The sequence below is a fragment of the Lepisma saccharinum genome, chromosome 13, assembly GCF_977018435.1.
Source record: "Lepisma saccharinum chromosome 13, izLepSacc3.1, whole genome shotgun sequence".
Lineage (NCBI taxonomy): Eukaryota > Metazoa > Arthropoda > Insecta > Zygentoma > Lepismatidae > Lepisma > Lepisma saccharinum.
In genome coordinates, this window is record NC_139241.1 from 19,265,875 (window position 1) to 19,281,412 (window position 15,538).

Sequence of the window (15,538 nt, forward strand, 5' to 3'; positions counted from 1 at the left end):
AAAAGTGCGTGAGTCCTAAAATAACATTCCAATATTTCACCACCTAACTTGGCTTCTTCAGGGATGTTAAATCATGAACACTTACCTTTGGAGTTTCCATTGTCTTACATACCTGTACCTCAGTTGAAGTCTCATTCCATAGGGTTCAACATATTTTTATCTTCACCTTTTAATATGTAGTTCTACAATATTTGAACATCCCGCAGGAGAAAGTGTGGCAACTTTTCTCTTGAGATTTTGGTGTGTGTTTGGGACCGGTGTCCACCCACCATCGTGAGGAAATTGGAGAGCTATGAATGAGTAGTGTAACCTGGTCAGGAAACTTACAACGAGGGTTTGTCGTGCTGACTGCCATCATCCCGCAACTGGTTGGATGATCTCCCACATCTGGCCGGCAGTAGGTAGGTAGGTACTGCCCTTCACTGGTTGTTATGCCACGGGCTTAAGTTTTTATTGGACAACCTTTTAACCCACCAACAGACAATATATCCATTATATATTTTAATGCCACCTCCACCTGCAAGTGTTCCTTATTTAATATTCTTGAAGTATCCAGGTGATCTTGGTGAAAAAATATTGGATTTTTTTTTATCATATACCAAAATGAGTGCTTTATTTTCAGTACCAAAAGTCAACCTCACTTCCGCTTAGTACACCCTGGACTGCATATTGCAGACGAATGAAGCTCTGGCGACTGACCCTGGCCAGTATAATTCTGTGTGTCTTGTCCTTATGTGTGCTGAGTGCCTCCTTACAGCCTCAGCTTTCAACCGAAGTCAGAATATTTTAATATTTTAGTTACGACACGACATTATAGTTATGTTTATTTTAGTTGTGTTAACCAAGTCAGAATATTTTAGTCTTCCAACGTTACAGTTACATTTTAGTCCAGATAAGGGGCTGGATCCCGTATAAAGTGACGGGTGCAAAATAGCCTAAGTGCTGACGCACCCAACATTTTAAATTCACATTCAAAATTATTTTTAGTATTACGACATTGGCACGTGGCATCAGCCAAACCTTAATACAATTGTGATGTATATTGTGCATACATGTGGAGTTTGTATTCTGCCTTAAACCATTTACCCTATTGGCCAATCTTCATGCTTTGATTTATATTTTAAAATTGAAATTGCTTACTAACATTTAGCTTTGGCAGCCAGTATGCATTATGTATCAAATTCTAGGGGTATTCAGAAAGTAAGTTCTGCTAGGCTAGTAACACAAACAACATATACATTTGTCACAAATTTATTTTGATTGCAATACTATCATAAACTGTTTTTTTATGTAGTCACTACCGTTGTTACAACACTGACTAATTGAGTAAATCGACTCTATGCCCAGTAATTGGGACTGGACCTACAGTTTAAAGTGGGATCTGAACCACTATGTGTCTCCACTGGGAATCTGTTAGAACACTGATGTAGATATTTTGTCACAAGCAAAGTAGAGCAGTACAACATATGCATTCTTGAGAAATGTTTGATTGGTTCGAGTTGGTGTTTTAAGTCCACTTTATGCACAGTAAGGCTAATCGGGACTGGACCTGCAGTTTAAAGTGAGATCCGAACCACTTGTGCCTCCACCGGGTATCGAACCCGGGACCCCTTGATTACAAGGCAATGACACTACCACTGTGCCATGGGGGAGGCCCCTCTTGAGAAATGTGCATTTAACTTGTAGCAGTGTATGTGAATTAGTAGAGCCATATATTTATAGTGGATAAAACATTGAGATTTCAGTGGAAAACCTGGGCACATTTTGGGTTCAAAAGTGGTATAACAAATGGCATATCGGTGTTAAAATAGTAAAGAAAAACCTAAATTCCATTTAAAATCTACACTTATTACACAAAGAAACATTTCCGTTCTAATAAAACATTTACATAGTTGTCTGACTAGTAAGTTTATTCCTTGTACCGCAGAATTAATCAATTTTGATGATTTGCATATGTCACGTCGGTAAATAAACTCTAAATTTCATATATAAGAGTTTATTTCTCATTTTGCAGTTAAGTTTGCATCATTTTGCGATAAAACATAGTAAGACCTCATACCTTTCAAAAACATGAAAAATTGATCATTACACTGTGTTATTTCACATTTTGTGTTTTCGTCAAAAATGAAATATGCATACCCCTATATATTAGAATATATTGAAAAAGCACCTGTGCCGAATTACAATATTGATTAGTGCTCATAATATGCATTTTAATTCTGTCACAACACACCAGGCCCGTACCAGGGGAGGGGACATGGGAGCCATGCCCCCCCCCCCCCCCCGAACTATGAAACATTTAAATGCGAACCTATAAAAAGCTATGAAAATAACGTCGACATTTTTGCAAATTTTGTAAAACTTTCAATTTTGTTCTTGCGTAAATGAATGTGTTTGTAGTGAAAAAGTCTGTAGTTTGGAATATTGGGTAGTTTTAGTTTTATAATCATTGATGCAAGGCTACCAGACGTTCAATTTAGCGATTTAGTCGGGACAGTCCATTACTTTTAATCCCTGTCCCGACTTTTTTCGAACAGCAGTTGTGATGCGAAAATGTCTCTTTTTGGTCAACTTGCATATAGGCATGTTTTTAATTGTAATAATAATTTAATATTCAACATTTAATTTATAAAAATATTATTTAATAAACAAAGAATTTTCAATGAGTAGGAAAAATATAAGAAAATTAAAGGAAATTTTAAAACATTGCTAATTCGTCGAACATAGAACTAAGAGAGAAACACATTTTCGGATCTGGCCCCTCCCTCAAAAAAATCCTGGCTATGGGCCTGCAACACACAGAGGAATTGTGTTAACTTTATCCCTTCCTGCATTACACAGACTTTACATCATACTTACAAGATTCTGTTCTGAGCCATGCTTCTTTATTCTAATTTCAGATATAGTGATAATTTCATAATGTTTCTACTTCTGTGGAAAAAAACCTGGCACAATTTTTTTTGTTAAAATATAAAGGATAGTGTAAGTTACTGTATATGTAGCCCTTTCTCCTATCTGTGTTGATTTAAAATAGCAATCTAACCACTTGAAGTATTGGCTTTCACAGAAAATAGGCTTTGATCCATTACAAGTGAGTGGGAGGGTGATGTGTGGCCACATTAGATCCCATTAGGGGAAGCATATTCATAAAAGCCTCCCACAAGGATCAAAATTTCATGTTCTCAAAAATTTGCTTATGAATGATTACTTTTTTTTTAGAGAAGTATATTTTTCCAGTAGATTCAAGTGTTGGAAATTTTTCATGGGAAGATTGTTCTGAAATTTAAACATATCAGAATATTTACCACTATCCTGGTGTTTTTCATAATGCAAAACCTGTAGTGAAATTTGAACGGTAGCTGCCTTGCCTAGAATATTGACCTGTCAACTCATGAATTTGTCACTAGTGTTGGGTGATATATCGTCACGATATTTGGTGAGATATATTGTGGAGACAATATATCACTGATATCACAATACAGAAAAAAATATTGTATCATATCGTCTGTGCCAGATCCTGTGGCCGAGTGGTTAGCACATAGAGCTGCGATGCCAAGGGTCCTGGGTTCGAATCCCGCTAGGGCTTGCTTGGTTGTTTGTGAATGTCCATTCATCATTTCGTCACTCATCCCCATCTTCGCAAATTAGCCAGGAGGCACAAAACGCGAAGTAAAATAAACTAAATCAATCAATCAATCATATCGTCTGTGACAGTATTGTCTGATATATCATGATATCAAATTTCTGATACCATCCATCCCTATTTGTCACCAATGGATTTAGGTTCATCTCCTTACTTCATTTTAAGTGGTAAAGTTACACATACACACCAATGCTGAAGCCAGGAGTTGAACCTGGATCCATTGGTGACAAATTCATGAGTTGACCGCTCAATATTCTTGGCAAGACAGCTACTTTGTTTTATATGAAGATAACTACACCAAATAATTTTTTTATACCCTTGCAGATACATGTAATATTTAAAATTCAAGTAAAAACAGTGCGTTCGTTTTGACTACTGGCTGATATAGCACGATACTGCAGAATGTAAGGCACGGCATGGATGCCGGCATTTTCGACCCGTGACATCCCACTTGTTTTTATGCACATATCTTTAGCATGTAGAAAGCTGTATTTACAACCTTGGTGACAATGAAGTTCGACCAGAAAGGAATACATGATTAAATGCACAGAGGCATAGGCGGTGGAATGGGTGACCCGCAGAAGTGATGCATGTGTGTAAGAGGAGGCGTGTGAGCAGGCAAGAATCGTGATCCCAGCATGTTGCACCCAAGGTCACGTAAAGAACGAAAACGGGGAACTATAAGCGTGACATTGAACTTCGACCAGGCACCAGACCCATACGGAAAATTCCAGATAGTGGCGCATTCGACCGAAGCATGACGTCACGGACAAGATAAGGGAGTCCGCCGTATATAAGTGCGTGCTGTGCACCAAGGAACTGCAGTGCATCATCACTATGGCCAGGGGCAAACCTATTGACAACACCGTGAGGAGAAGAGTGGTGGAGTTGCAACGGGATGGACTCAGTGAACGAGAAATAGGGTGCCAACTGAACTTACCCACGTCAACCGTCCACTGCATCATCAAACACCACGAAAATACGAGTACTACAGAGCCAGGTAAGGCCCCCAGTCAAAAATGCCTGCTGAGCGTGCGTGACCTACGGATATTTAGGCACTATATCCAGACCAACAATCATGTTTTTGTGGCCGAATTACGACTGTGGACTCGAGAACGCTTTCACATTGAAGTGTCAACCAGAACCATTCGCCGTTACCTACAGCGATGCGGTTACCAAGTGTACAAGGCGAAACGTAAACCCTTCCTTTCCATGTTGAACAAAGGCAATCGACTACGGTGGGCACGAATGTACCGGGGGTGGAGATTTCGGCAGTGGAACAGGGTTTTGTGGACGGACGAATCCATTTTCAATGTTGTGTACGGGAAAATACGGAAAACAATCATTTGTCGGAAGGAGGATCAGAATGAAGCAAAATGTTATGCACGTCGGGTACAGAAACCTGCGTCAGTGATGGTATGGGGATGCATGACGGCATCTGGGGTTGGCCCACTACACGTCTGTGAGGGCATTGTGAATGCACACGCCTATACATGCATACTGGAGCGGCATCTTCCCACAGTGTGAAGGCACCTGTTCCACAGGCGGCATCTCATCTTTCAACACGACAATGCCAGGCCTCATACAGCGCGGCTGACAAGAGAATGGTTGACTCGCCATCACGTGCGAACTCTGCCATGGCCACCATCGAGTCCCGACCTCTCGCCCATTGAGAATGTGTGGCGTGTTCTTAAGCGACGTGTGCAACAGAGGGGACCCACGACAGTGGCTGCTCTTATCGCCTGCCTGCAGGAGGAATGGCACCGCATCGATGTGGAATACCTTGAACGACTCGTCCGCAGCATGCCCCAACGCATTGCCACAGTTATTCGCCGACGGGGCGGCGTCACACCATGGTAAACAGGATCCCCTCTAACAGTGGTCGAACTTCAATGTCACGTGGTGTAGATGGACGAAAATGTTTTATTTTGTGTGGACACCATACATTGCTGCGTTGCAGCAGAAATTTATGTTTTCCTTTGTTCCATGTAGCCTGCTGAATAAAATATGTTCAGCATATGCATGTGTTCTCCTTCTTTCACAATGCACTCATATATTTGTGACTGGTCGAACTTCATTGTCACTAAGGTTGTATATTGCATATTGAGTACTAATATTTGTTATGAGAGTTGTTCAAAATGATGACCAACTGCATTCATACATTCCCTAGATATATTGACTAAATTTTGATTGACATATGTATTTGTTCTGTTTGCAAGTTATGTTTTTACCATTGTTAACCTGGCAGGATGCACGCTGGGTAAAATAGCCAGAAGAAAATTGCTTCTTAATTCCAAATTTAAATTGTTTGAAAGCATAAAAATAATAATATCTTCAGTGATTAACCTAATTTTATTAAGTTTAAACATTTGTAAACATTATGCAAAGATAAAGTTGAAAAAAAGTGAGAAAAAGTTTTACCCATATGGGCATCCTTACAGTTTAAACATTATATGCAAGTTGTCAGCACATTTACAGTGTTTTTATTCTTGACCATTCTGTGAAAGAAAATGCCATCGCATTGACGTGCAAAAGTTGTATCACCAATAAGTTGCTGACCAAGGCAGTTTATTAAGATAAAAACTCTTAACACATAACATTTCAACCCTGTATCAGGGTCTTCCTCAGATGAAGAACTAAACTAAGATGATGAAATATACTACACACAGAAAGATTACATACACATAGCAGGGTCACTAGCCATACAACAAATCAAGTTGACAGTCCTTATCTAGGAAGATTTCTCCAAAGGAATTAAACATATCACCTCCTAACAGTTGTTGACTAATGGGTCTACTACACTGACAGGTGATTGACAGGTCAAGATTAGCAAGAGTCTAGAACCACCTGCTTACCACTCCCCCACCCCTCCTGCCTTTTTGGTTATGGATGAATACCTCCTCCTCTGGTCTTCTTCTTTTCTCTTCTTTCTTCCTTGTTCATTCTTCTTTTTTTCTTCATTCCTTTTCTTCATCCTTTCAACTTTCTCTAACACACTCTTCCATTCCTTGTTTATCTTGAGTCCTCCATTCCAATTCATGATGTCTTCTCCTTTCTTTTCTATTTCTTTGACCTCAATCACCTATCAGTGTAGTAGACCCATTAGTCAACAACTGTCAGGAGGTGATATGTTTAATTCCTTTGGAGAAATCTTCCTAGATAAGGACTGTCAACTTGATTTGTTGTTGTATGGCTAGTGACCCTGCTATGTGTATGTAATCTTTCTGTGTGTAGTATATTTCATCATTTTAGTTTAGTTCTTCCTCTGAGGAAGACCCTGATACAGGGTTGAAACGTTACGTGTTAAGTGTTTTTATCTTAATAAACTGCCTTGGTCAGCAACTTATTGGTTTTAATATGGAAACAAGGCTTAATTATATTACAAAAGTTGTATGGTTAGGTGCCGGGAGAGGGCACAAGCTGTTTGAACCTCATGTTGCAGGCGAAATTGTTGCTTCTTAATCAGTACAGTTCTGTTCGTTTTAGCATGGAGGTGTAATTTTTTGTTTAATTTGTGTGTGTGTGTCCACTCTCATAGATCACAAGTGTATTAGTTTTTTCTGTGTAATCCCATTGTGCGTTTGTGTGTTTTTAATAAGATTTGTGAGACCATTGAAATGCCAGCCAAAAAATTAACGTTAGAACACACAATTTTTATGTATGACACTTACATAAATGAAACCGAATCACGTCGAAACGTTTGTAGGCAATTTATTATTTGAAAGGACCCCTAAAAATAGTCTACAGAAACAATTCCAATACTATAGATTAACTGAAAGACAATATAAGAACAGAACTTACAATAATTACGGAAGAGGGACTTTTGTGTGTCAATCACAATTTGATCAAAATATTCCAGGAATGTGTGAAAGCAGTTGGCCATCACTTTGAACAACTCTTATAACACAGGTAAGTACTTGATATGCTATATAAATACAATTTTCTGCATGCTAAAGATATGTGCGTAAAGTAAGTGGGATGTCATGGGTCGAAAATGCTGACATCTGCACCGTTCTGCAATCACACCTTTTCTTCGTCAAAACGAACACACAGTATATAGGTAATTAAAAAAGGTTTAAATAAGAATTTTAATGTCTGATGATATGATAATGGTTGAATGATCGTAATGTCTGGTACTATATGTGGTTCACTGATGGAGGTAGTTTGCAATAATTTTTCTTGTTCTCCAGAGGTTTGTTAATGATGATTATTTGATTTTAAGTAGGACTGAGCCGATACCGATGCTGATGTATCGGTACACTTTTGGGGAGTTTAATTATCCTGGAAATTATGCAAAATTCAAACTTTCTTTTCATTTTGTAACAATTTGGGATGAAAAGCTATATTTTGTGATTACATAATATCTATTTTAGTATTCTGATGCAATTCTTGAATATTCTAAAGCAAATTTCTTTGTAAATTGGTGCATGCAATTGGAGAAGAATATTTACACACTAATATTGATCAATATTTTGAACACATTTTAATTATTGCAATTTTCAAGTATCGGTATCAGTGGGAATTGGTCAGAGTATCGGTTTAAAGTGGTATCGGCTCAGCCGTAATTTTAATATTTTCTCATAGTTTCCTATTGCATATTGAAATTATTTTGATGTGTTTCTTTGAAAGATGATGTTTTTGTGATAAAATGAGAGGGTTACAAGATTAAAGAAGAAAATGGGGAAAGGCCCCAAGGTAAAATAGATGGCAAATATTTTCCTGGGCTCATATTTGTACTCAATCATTAGTATGCTGTTAAAGTTGTCAATCTCCCAACATCAGGAGTATTTGGTAAGTAACTGTACTCGACAAGGATCATAACAAGTTACTTGTAATTTACATATTTTTTTTCAAGCACTGGCATAAAATCATTTAACAATTGAAAGCTCATAAGTTTTGATTGAAATGCAAACTAATTTTGTGTGCTTTTCAGTCTTCGAAACAACCAGATGCATTTCCTGATCCAATGGCAGAGAACGGCAGACTTGGACCCAAGTTTTTAAAACGTTATGAGAATGAGTTAATCTTTGTACCACAACCTCTATTAGTTGCAGAGACTGTGAATTCTTGGACCACGCTATCATATGAGAAATTAGTAAGTAATAACAGATGACATTTTGTATTTAGTTTGCCTACTGTATATTAAAGAGTTGATCTTAACTAATGTTGAGCCAAAATCGTTTTCTACTGATACAAATTCTGCATGTTTGATCAATTTATTATTATTCTGAAAAGTTAGAAATATTGAAACATAAATTTTAGGATTGAACCAACAGCAGTGCCAATATTTTTACAAATTCGCACCAATACGATATGTGAAAAATGCCTCTCCGATGGTGCAGTGGTAGTGTTGTCACCTTGTAATCAAGGGGTCCCGGGTTCGAAACCTGGTGGAGGCACATAGTGGCTCGTGTCCCACTTTAAACTGTAGGTCCAGTCCCAATTAGCCTTACTGTGCATAAAGTGAACTTAAAACACCAATTCAGTCAAATGATATGTGGAAATTGAAACAATTCAAAGTAGTCCAGAGTATTTTAAATATTAATGTGTATAACTTTTCGAACAGAAATATACCATATCAATCTATCAGAGTTTCACTTTTAAATATTTGCAATTTCAAATAAGGTAATAATTTTAACACAGAATCCATTTCTTTCACAATGTTTTTGCAAAGATTATGAAAGTTACGCATTTTGCATAATTTCCAGAATATTTGGACTGTGAAAAGTATTGTTAATTAAATTCCAAACAATATTTTTCGATAGTGAGGCCACTGTTTTTGGCCAATACTGCTAGATTGGCTAAGCCCTGATAAATTTGAATAACCATTAGGCTATCCTGCAGGTAATGCAGGTTTTTGCACAAATCATGTAATCACTATACAGTCAACTCTCAATACAACGACCTTTCACAGTTCCCGGGAAAAGGGTCATAATTTTGAAGGGGTCGTTATTGGAATTTGCACCAATTTTTACCCACCCCCATGCAAAAATGTGTTGAAATTGTGCTTAATGTTTTTTTTAATGACTCCCATGCAAAATTACACGTTACGTAATTTTAATACAGTGAAATACAAATAAATATGTAATAATATATTAATCCGAAGTTCAAGGGACTAAAAAATGTCAGCTTCTAATTATACGAGTTCGAGTAATCCGAACTTTTCAAGATGGCGCCTATTTTTCATGTGTAAATAAATTAAGAGTATAAATTATTCCTATAACGGATGTTTAAAACTTAATAATAGCTCCTAAAATAAGCTTTATATGTACTACATAATAACATTGTAAGTTTTGAAGAAACTGTATAAAAAATGTTACATAAAATAAGGGCACGGAGCTTAAACGCACAAAGATTCCTAGGAGACTGTAATGCCATTTATCCTGTGTAGTAATACAACCTTTTATACACAGGATGCATGTTGCGAGGAGGAAAATAGAAGAAAGAAAGGATTTAAAATAAGTTTATTTTCCTTTAATTGTGCACAGTCGTTGATTTTCCATGAAATTCTTACAAATCTAGTTCATGAGAAACCCATTTGCACTGAGTCCAAAAAAATAAAAAAAAAAAAACAATCTCTCGATTATTGCGAGCGAAACTCGAAGAATCTTGATAGCAGTCACACTGGCGCCAGTAAAAGTCTGAGATAGTCGTGCAGATTGAATGTTGGATTTTATACGGGTCTACTAGAGCATTACATACAGGATTAACTGGTAAGATAAGATCTCTCGGGAGACACAACACAACCTTTCTCGGCACCAGACAAGAGAATAAAAAATGCAGTGCTGTAAATTTCGTTCTGCTTCGGCTGTGTAACATACATCCTAAAAAAAATTCAGGAAAGTGCCGTTTTCTTTGCTTCAGCCAACTTCATATTCATCCTCCTCCATTCCAGGGAGCAGTCCAAACTCTTCCTTGACTTGCATTGTAATCCACCCTGAAAAAGGAAACATGCAACTTGCGATCTGTTTGCACCGAATGTGTACCCCAGGACACATTAAGGAGCGTCGCATTTGATAATCATTTGGGTTTGTAATTGGATTTCAATTTAAACTGCATATTTAGTCCCAATTAGACCATCAGCATAAAATGAACAAGCTTTTTGAAACCTTCACATTTTCAGATATCAAAATGGGAGATTGTTATTTACTCTCATGTTATTACTGATCCCTAGAGAGACATATTTTTGCTAAATAAAAAAGCAAAATTATGGTACAAAAACAAAGTCAATTTTGGGTTCAGAAATGGTAAATAAAATAAAATTTCGGTGTTATAGCGGTGAAAAAACTGATCAAAAGCAGTATATAAAATGACATTTTGGTTTTGAAATTGTGAACATAATCCAAAATTTGATTAAAAACTGCACTTATTACAATAATAAACGTAACCCTTCTAATAGCACATTTATGTATGTCAAAAGAAAGGGCCGTTATTTTTTAAAAAAACAAGAAAATGATAGGAGAAGAAATTTATTGTGATTGATAAACAAATACATACGTTGGCTATTTTTCGACGTAGTCACCATTAACCTCCAGACATTTCTGATAGCGTGGCACAAGCTTCCGTTTACCCTCTGCGTAAAATTCTGCCGCCTGAGAGTGCAGCCAGTCCAGAACTGATGTCTTGAGCATGACACTGTCATTGAAACTCTTCGATGCAAGCAACTTTTTCAGGTGAAAAAAAAGAAAGAAATCGTGTGGGGCAATGTCGGGTCTGTAAGGGGGATGATTGAATAGTTCCCATCGAAATCTTTGAATTGTGTCAACAGTACGAGCAGCTGTGTGTGGGCGTACGTTGTCATGGATCAGAAAAATTCCAGAATTCCTCTCCGCCGATTTTGGATGGCTCATTGTAGATTATTCAGTGTTTCACAATACACCTCTGCTCTAATTGTTCGTCCTGGTTCCAAGAATTCCACAAAAATCACACCCTTTTGGTCCCAAAACACGGTTGCCATGATTTTGTGAACTGATGTAGTAGGGGAATCCAAGTGTCGTGTGTCTGTGCACTATTGATGTTCAGTTCGTGCGGGAAGTGCATTATGGCATGCGTTTCCTTGATTTTGGTGTCTACGAGTGTGTGGGGAGTGTGTTTGACTTGTACCTTTTGAATTTTAAGGCTATGGTATTTGATGTGTTTGGCAAGACCAGTGGTAGGTTGGGCTTTTTTTTTTGCATCCGTTAGGTGCTGTTGGATTCTTTCATTGACAGATCTGATGGATCTGCCAATGTAATGTGCCTTGCACTCGCACTCTGCATTGTTTACACCTGGGTTATGAAGGTGGGAGAGGTAAATACCTTTTGGGTTTGTTTAGTTTTTCAGCTATTTTGGCATTGTGCAATTAATTTGGCAATTAATAGAACAAAGAAGAAAAAACAGTTTAGCGGATAAAATGAGTACTAGTTTCTCCATATTTATACTACTGCATCTCTTTTCCCAATGATGAATTGAAATTTAGTTGCCTGCAAGTAATGTTTGTCCACTCCATGAAAAATGTTCGTCATGGATTTGCAAACAAATATCTGGACTTGGTTGTGTTGTTCTCTTTATTCTGTATTTAAATGTATTCTTATGTATTTTCGAACCAATGAAAGCTTAAGAATCTACCCTTTGACAATAATTGTGTCTAAATATTTAATCTTTGTGACTTACTAATAGACCATTTTTGTTTCTTTTTAGCTTGAGAGAAAATGGGAAGTGGCAAATTACGAACTTTCTATCGTTGTTAGATATCCACACTTAAAATCTGTGATTCCTCACTGCATGCCTCAAGACAATGCAAAAGATGACAATTTCTGTACATGGTTATATGCAATGGTAGAATCACCAGTCCGGTATGAGTACAGAAACAGTTGTACATTTAAAATAGGTAAGATTATTTACTTTACTTTCATAGATTGCAGTGCATACTGTGGAACCTCGATTTTACATCTTTCTGGGGCCCGTAAATAAAAACCATAAAAATCAGGAAACTGTAAGGGAGAACTGAAGCTAATAAATAGTGCAATAAACTTCTTAGAGCCAGGGTGGTCTAATCGATAAGGAGTCTGACTACCACATGAGAGACCCAGGTTCGATTCCTGGGGTGGGTGATCTAAGGTTGGAATTTTTATGGCCTTGTCCTCACATAAAGTGGCTCTCGGGCTCACCCAGCCTCAAATCCTTGGGGGAAAGGGGTAAAGGTGGCTGGATCATAGTGCTCATCACACCACCTCCAAAGTAATTTAGTTTGAGAATGTGTGGGGCCCCCCACATCTCCTTAATGTGCCTTCATGGCACAGTGCTATATACATGGGGAACTTTACATTTACCTCAATAAACCTCTACACAATTGACCTTTTTCATTGTGTAATAATATATCAAAGAATTTGGCAACAGGATGAGGTAATAATATGATTTCGCCCTGAAAAAATGGAAGACTTGCAATGAAAATTTGTGGCAGATTAATGACCCTCTGTCTTGTGGGTAGACAGTGGATCACTGCTTTTAGCTGCTGCCTATTAGATTCATTTGAGACATCTAGTTTGGTGGATCTCGATTAACAGTTTTTCTACCAGTCTGGAGATCCTGGAAAATTATACTGTGTTTCTGGAAAAATCAATATTTTTGTGGAAGTACACTAAAAATACATTCTTGAACATGCCTATAAATTCTAACTCCAGCAATATTATTTTCTCTGAGAATTGTGCGAAACTTTAGAAGTCTTGCGGAGGTCAAACACCCCTTCCGCCAATAGTTTCCCTGTAAATAACGTGTTCCTTTTTATTTATTTTTTGTCTTCCCGTCAACGTTTAATATTGCGTGATTTATTTTCAGCACGTGAGTGGTTCCAAAGAAAAGCGACGATTATATTATTCTTAGCATCATGTGCATTTCCTTCCTGCACTTATCTGTGTGTTCAAGGTGTTTATCAGAAGGCAGAACAAGAAGAAAAATAATAGCTTTTCTTTTTCTAACTTCTCGCTTTGTGTTTGGTACTAGTGTTTCCTAATCGTCAAAACAAAACAACCTTAACCTTCGGACAGGAGATTCAAAACAATGCCGTTTTTCTTCCCTTTGGATGAGTCATAGCTCTGGAGCCAGGAGACTAAACATTTGGCGCCGGTTGCCAGCTGCTCGCAGGCACCCCTCCCACCGGTTTGTAATGGAAGGGAGGGGAAGGGGGGAGATGAAAAGGTTGAGTTGAGGCATAGGTTGAGTGGCGCTGAACAAGTCTTATCAGAAGTGTGCTTATTCCTGGCCAAGTTGCAGGAAGAAAGAAAGAAGGAAAGGGAGGGGGGGAGAAGGATCACTGCTTGAAGTTCTCCAATGTTCTCATGTCAATGCTTCAGGCATATGAGCAAGATTTCCGATGCGGGGCATTAAAAATGAGAAAGGGGCTGAATCCTTCAATTACTGCATAGCTCTGCACAGTGCCCAAGTAATAAGCTCATGCTGGGGAAGATGGGCATCTTTTTTTTTCACTTGCAGTACACTAGGTTCGTTGAATGCATGTATTCAGGTTGAAGAGCAACTGCGTAATTTTAGACGCCAGAGGAAAGTCTTTTCGCCTTTATGTTAATTGGTTAAGTTGTCTCATGTAAGGTTGCTCACTTCCACATGAGCAAGAAAATCGGGGCAGAAATACTTGGTGGCACTTTTCAGTAATTACAAGACTAGTGATTAGGTATGGGCGATATCGGAAATTTAATATGATACTATATTTCTTCCGTATCGTGATATCGGCGATATATTGTCTCCACGATATATATCACTAAAAAATCGTGACGATATATTGCCAAATATGACAATATATATAGCCAAATATGACGATATTTTGCCGACACAATATATATTGCTAAATATTGTGATGATATATCACCAAAAGATTGTGACGATATATCGCCGGCACTATATATATGTGTGTGTATGTATATATATATACTAATGATGAAGGAGACAGTAAACACTTACCACACGAAGAGAAATTATTCTATATTTCGCGATCTATGTCGCATTTTCAAGTTGAAGAAGAAAGATCGGTGTTACTAAGCGAAGAGGCACAGAATACTGACCGTAGCGTCTCTACGATCAGTGTTGCCAGAAACAGTTGATAGATGACGATAAGTACTTTTACCAGTGTTTACTGTAAGGTGGGTGGGTAATTTTGGGGAGGAGAGGAAAGGGTTACTGGTTGGCTAGGTTGAGTCCGGGGGGTATAGTGGCGTGCGTGCCTGTTATGTAGGCCCTTTCCCATCGCCTGCGGAAAGATGTGTCAGAGCGGGGGGGGGGTAAAAGATGGATGATGGCAACACAGAAGCAGTTATTGAAGGTGGTGTTATGGCTGTTGGTGTGGATGGCAACAGTGAAATCGGAGTTTTGGGTGGAGGAATGGTGATTATTAATCCTTAGGTTCAAGGGGGTGGAGGTTTCGCCTATGTAGAAGTTGCCGCAGATTTGGCAGATGAGGGTGTAAATTAGGTTGGATGAGTGGCAGGTGCCCTTAGGGTGAAGGGTGAACTCCCCGGCCGCTGTGGGGATCAGGAGGGTGGGGGAGGTGATGAGTATGGGGCAGGTCTTGCATCTGGGTTTGTTGCACCTGTGAGCTGGGGGGAGTGGTGTTGATGGGGTGGGAGTGTTTCGGACCAAGATGTTTTGGAGGTTGGGGGGGGCGACGGAAGACGACCCTGGGTTTATCCCGAAAGATGTCCCTGGTATCAGGATCACTGTGCAGGATGGGGAGGAGGGAGTGGAGGGTATGTCTGATTTTCGTAATATGGAGGTGGTATTGGGTGATCAGGGTTGGAGGGTTGGTTTTAGGTTGTTTGGTGCGGTTGTGGGAGTTGGCTCTGGTGATTTGTTTGTTGATGAGGGTGGAGGGGTAGCCAGGGTTGGTTAGGGCTTGGTGCAGGCATA

The 15,538-nt window shown here is 38.6% G+C and overlaps 2 protein-coding genes across 3 annotated transcripts in view; one reads left to right on the forward strand and one right to left on the reverse strand.

Annotated features, from left to right (window-relative positions):
• Positions 1 to 14,605, reverse strand: part of Gli (carboxyl ester lipase-like protein Gli) — a 151,747-nt gene extending 137,142 nt beyond the window's left edge. Inside the window, exon 1 of the mRNA XM_083133930.1 lies at positions 14,597 to 14,605. The gene's annotated coding sequence lies outside the window, so the exon portion shown is untranslated. The remainder of the gene's footprint in view (positions 1 to 14,596) is intronic.
• Positions 1 to 15,538, forward strand: part of LOC145997195 (uncharacterized) — an 83,893-nt gene that overhangs the window by 29,239 nt on the left and 39,116 nt on the right. For both annotated transcript variants that reach the window (XM_083133927.1, XM_083133928.1), the window contains exons 3-4: positions 8,577 to 8,738; positions 12,323 to 12,512. In XM_083133927.1, coding sequence (XP_082990053.1) covers positions 8,577 to 8,738; positions 12,323 to 12,512 — 352 coding nt within the window. The remainder of the gene's footprint in view (positions 1 to 8,576; positions 8,739 to 12,322; positions 12,513 to 15,538) is intronic.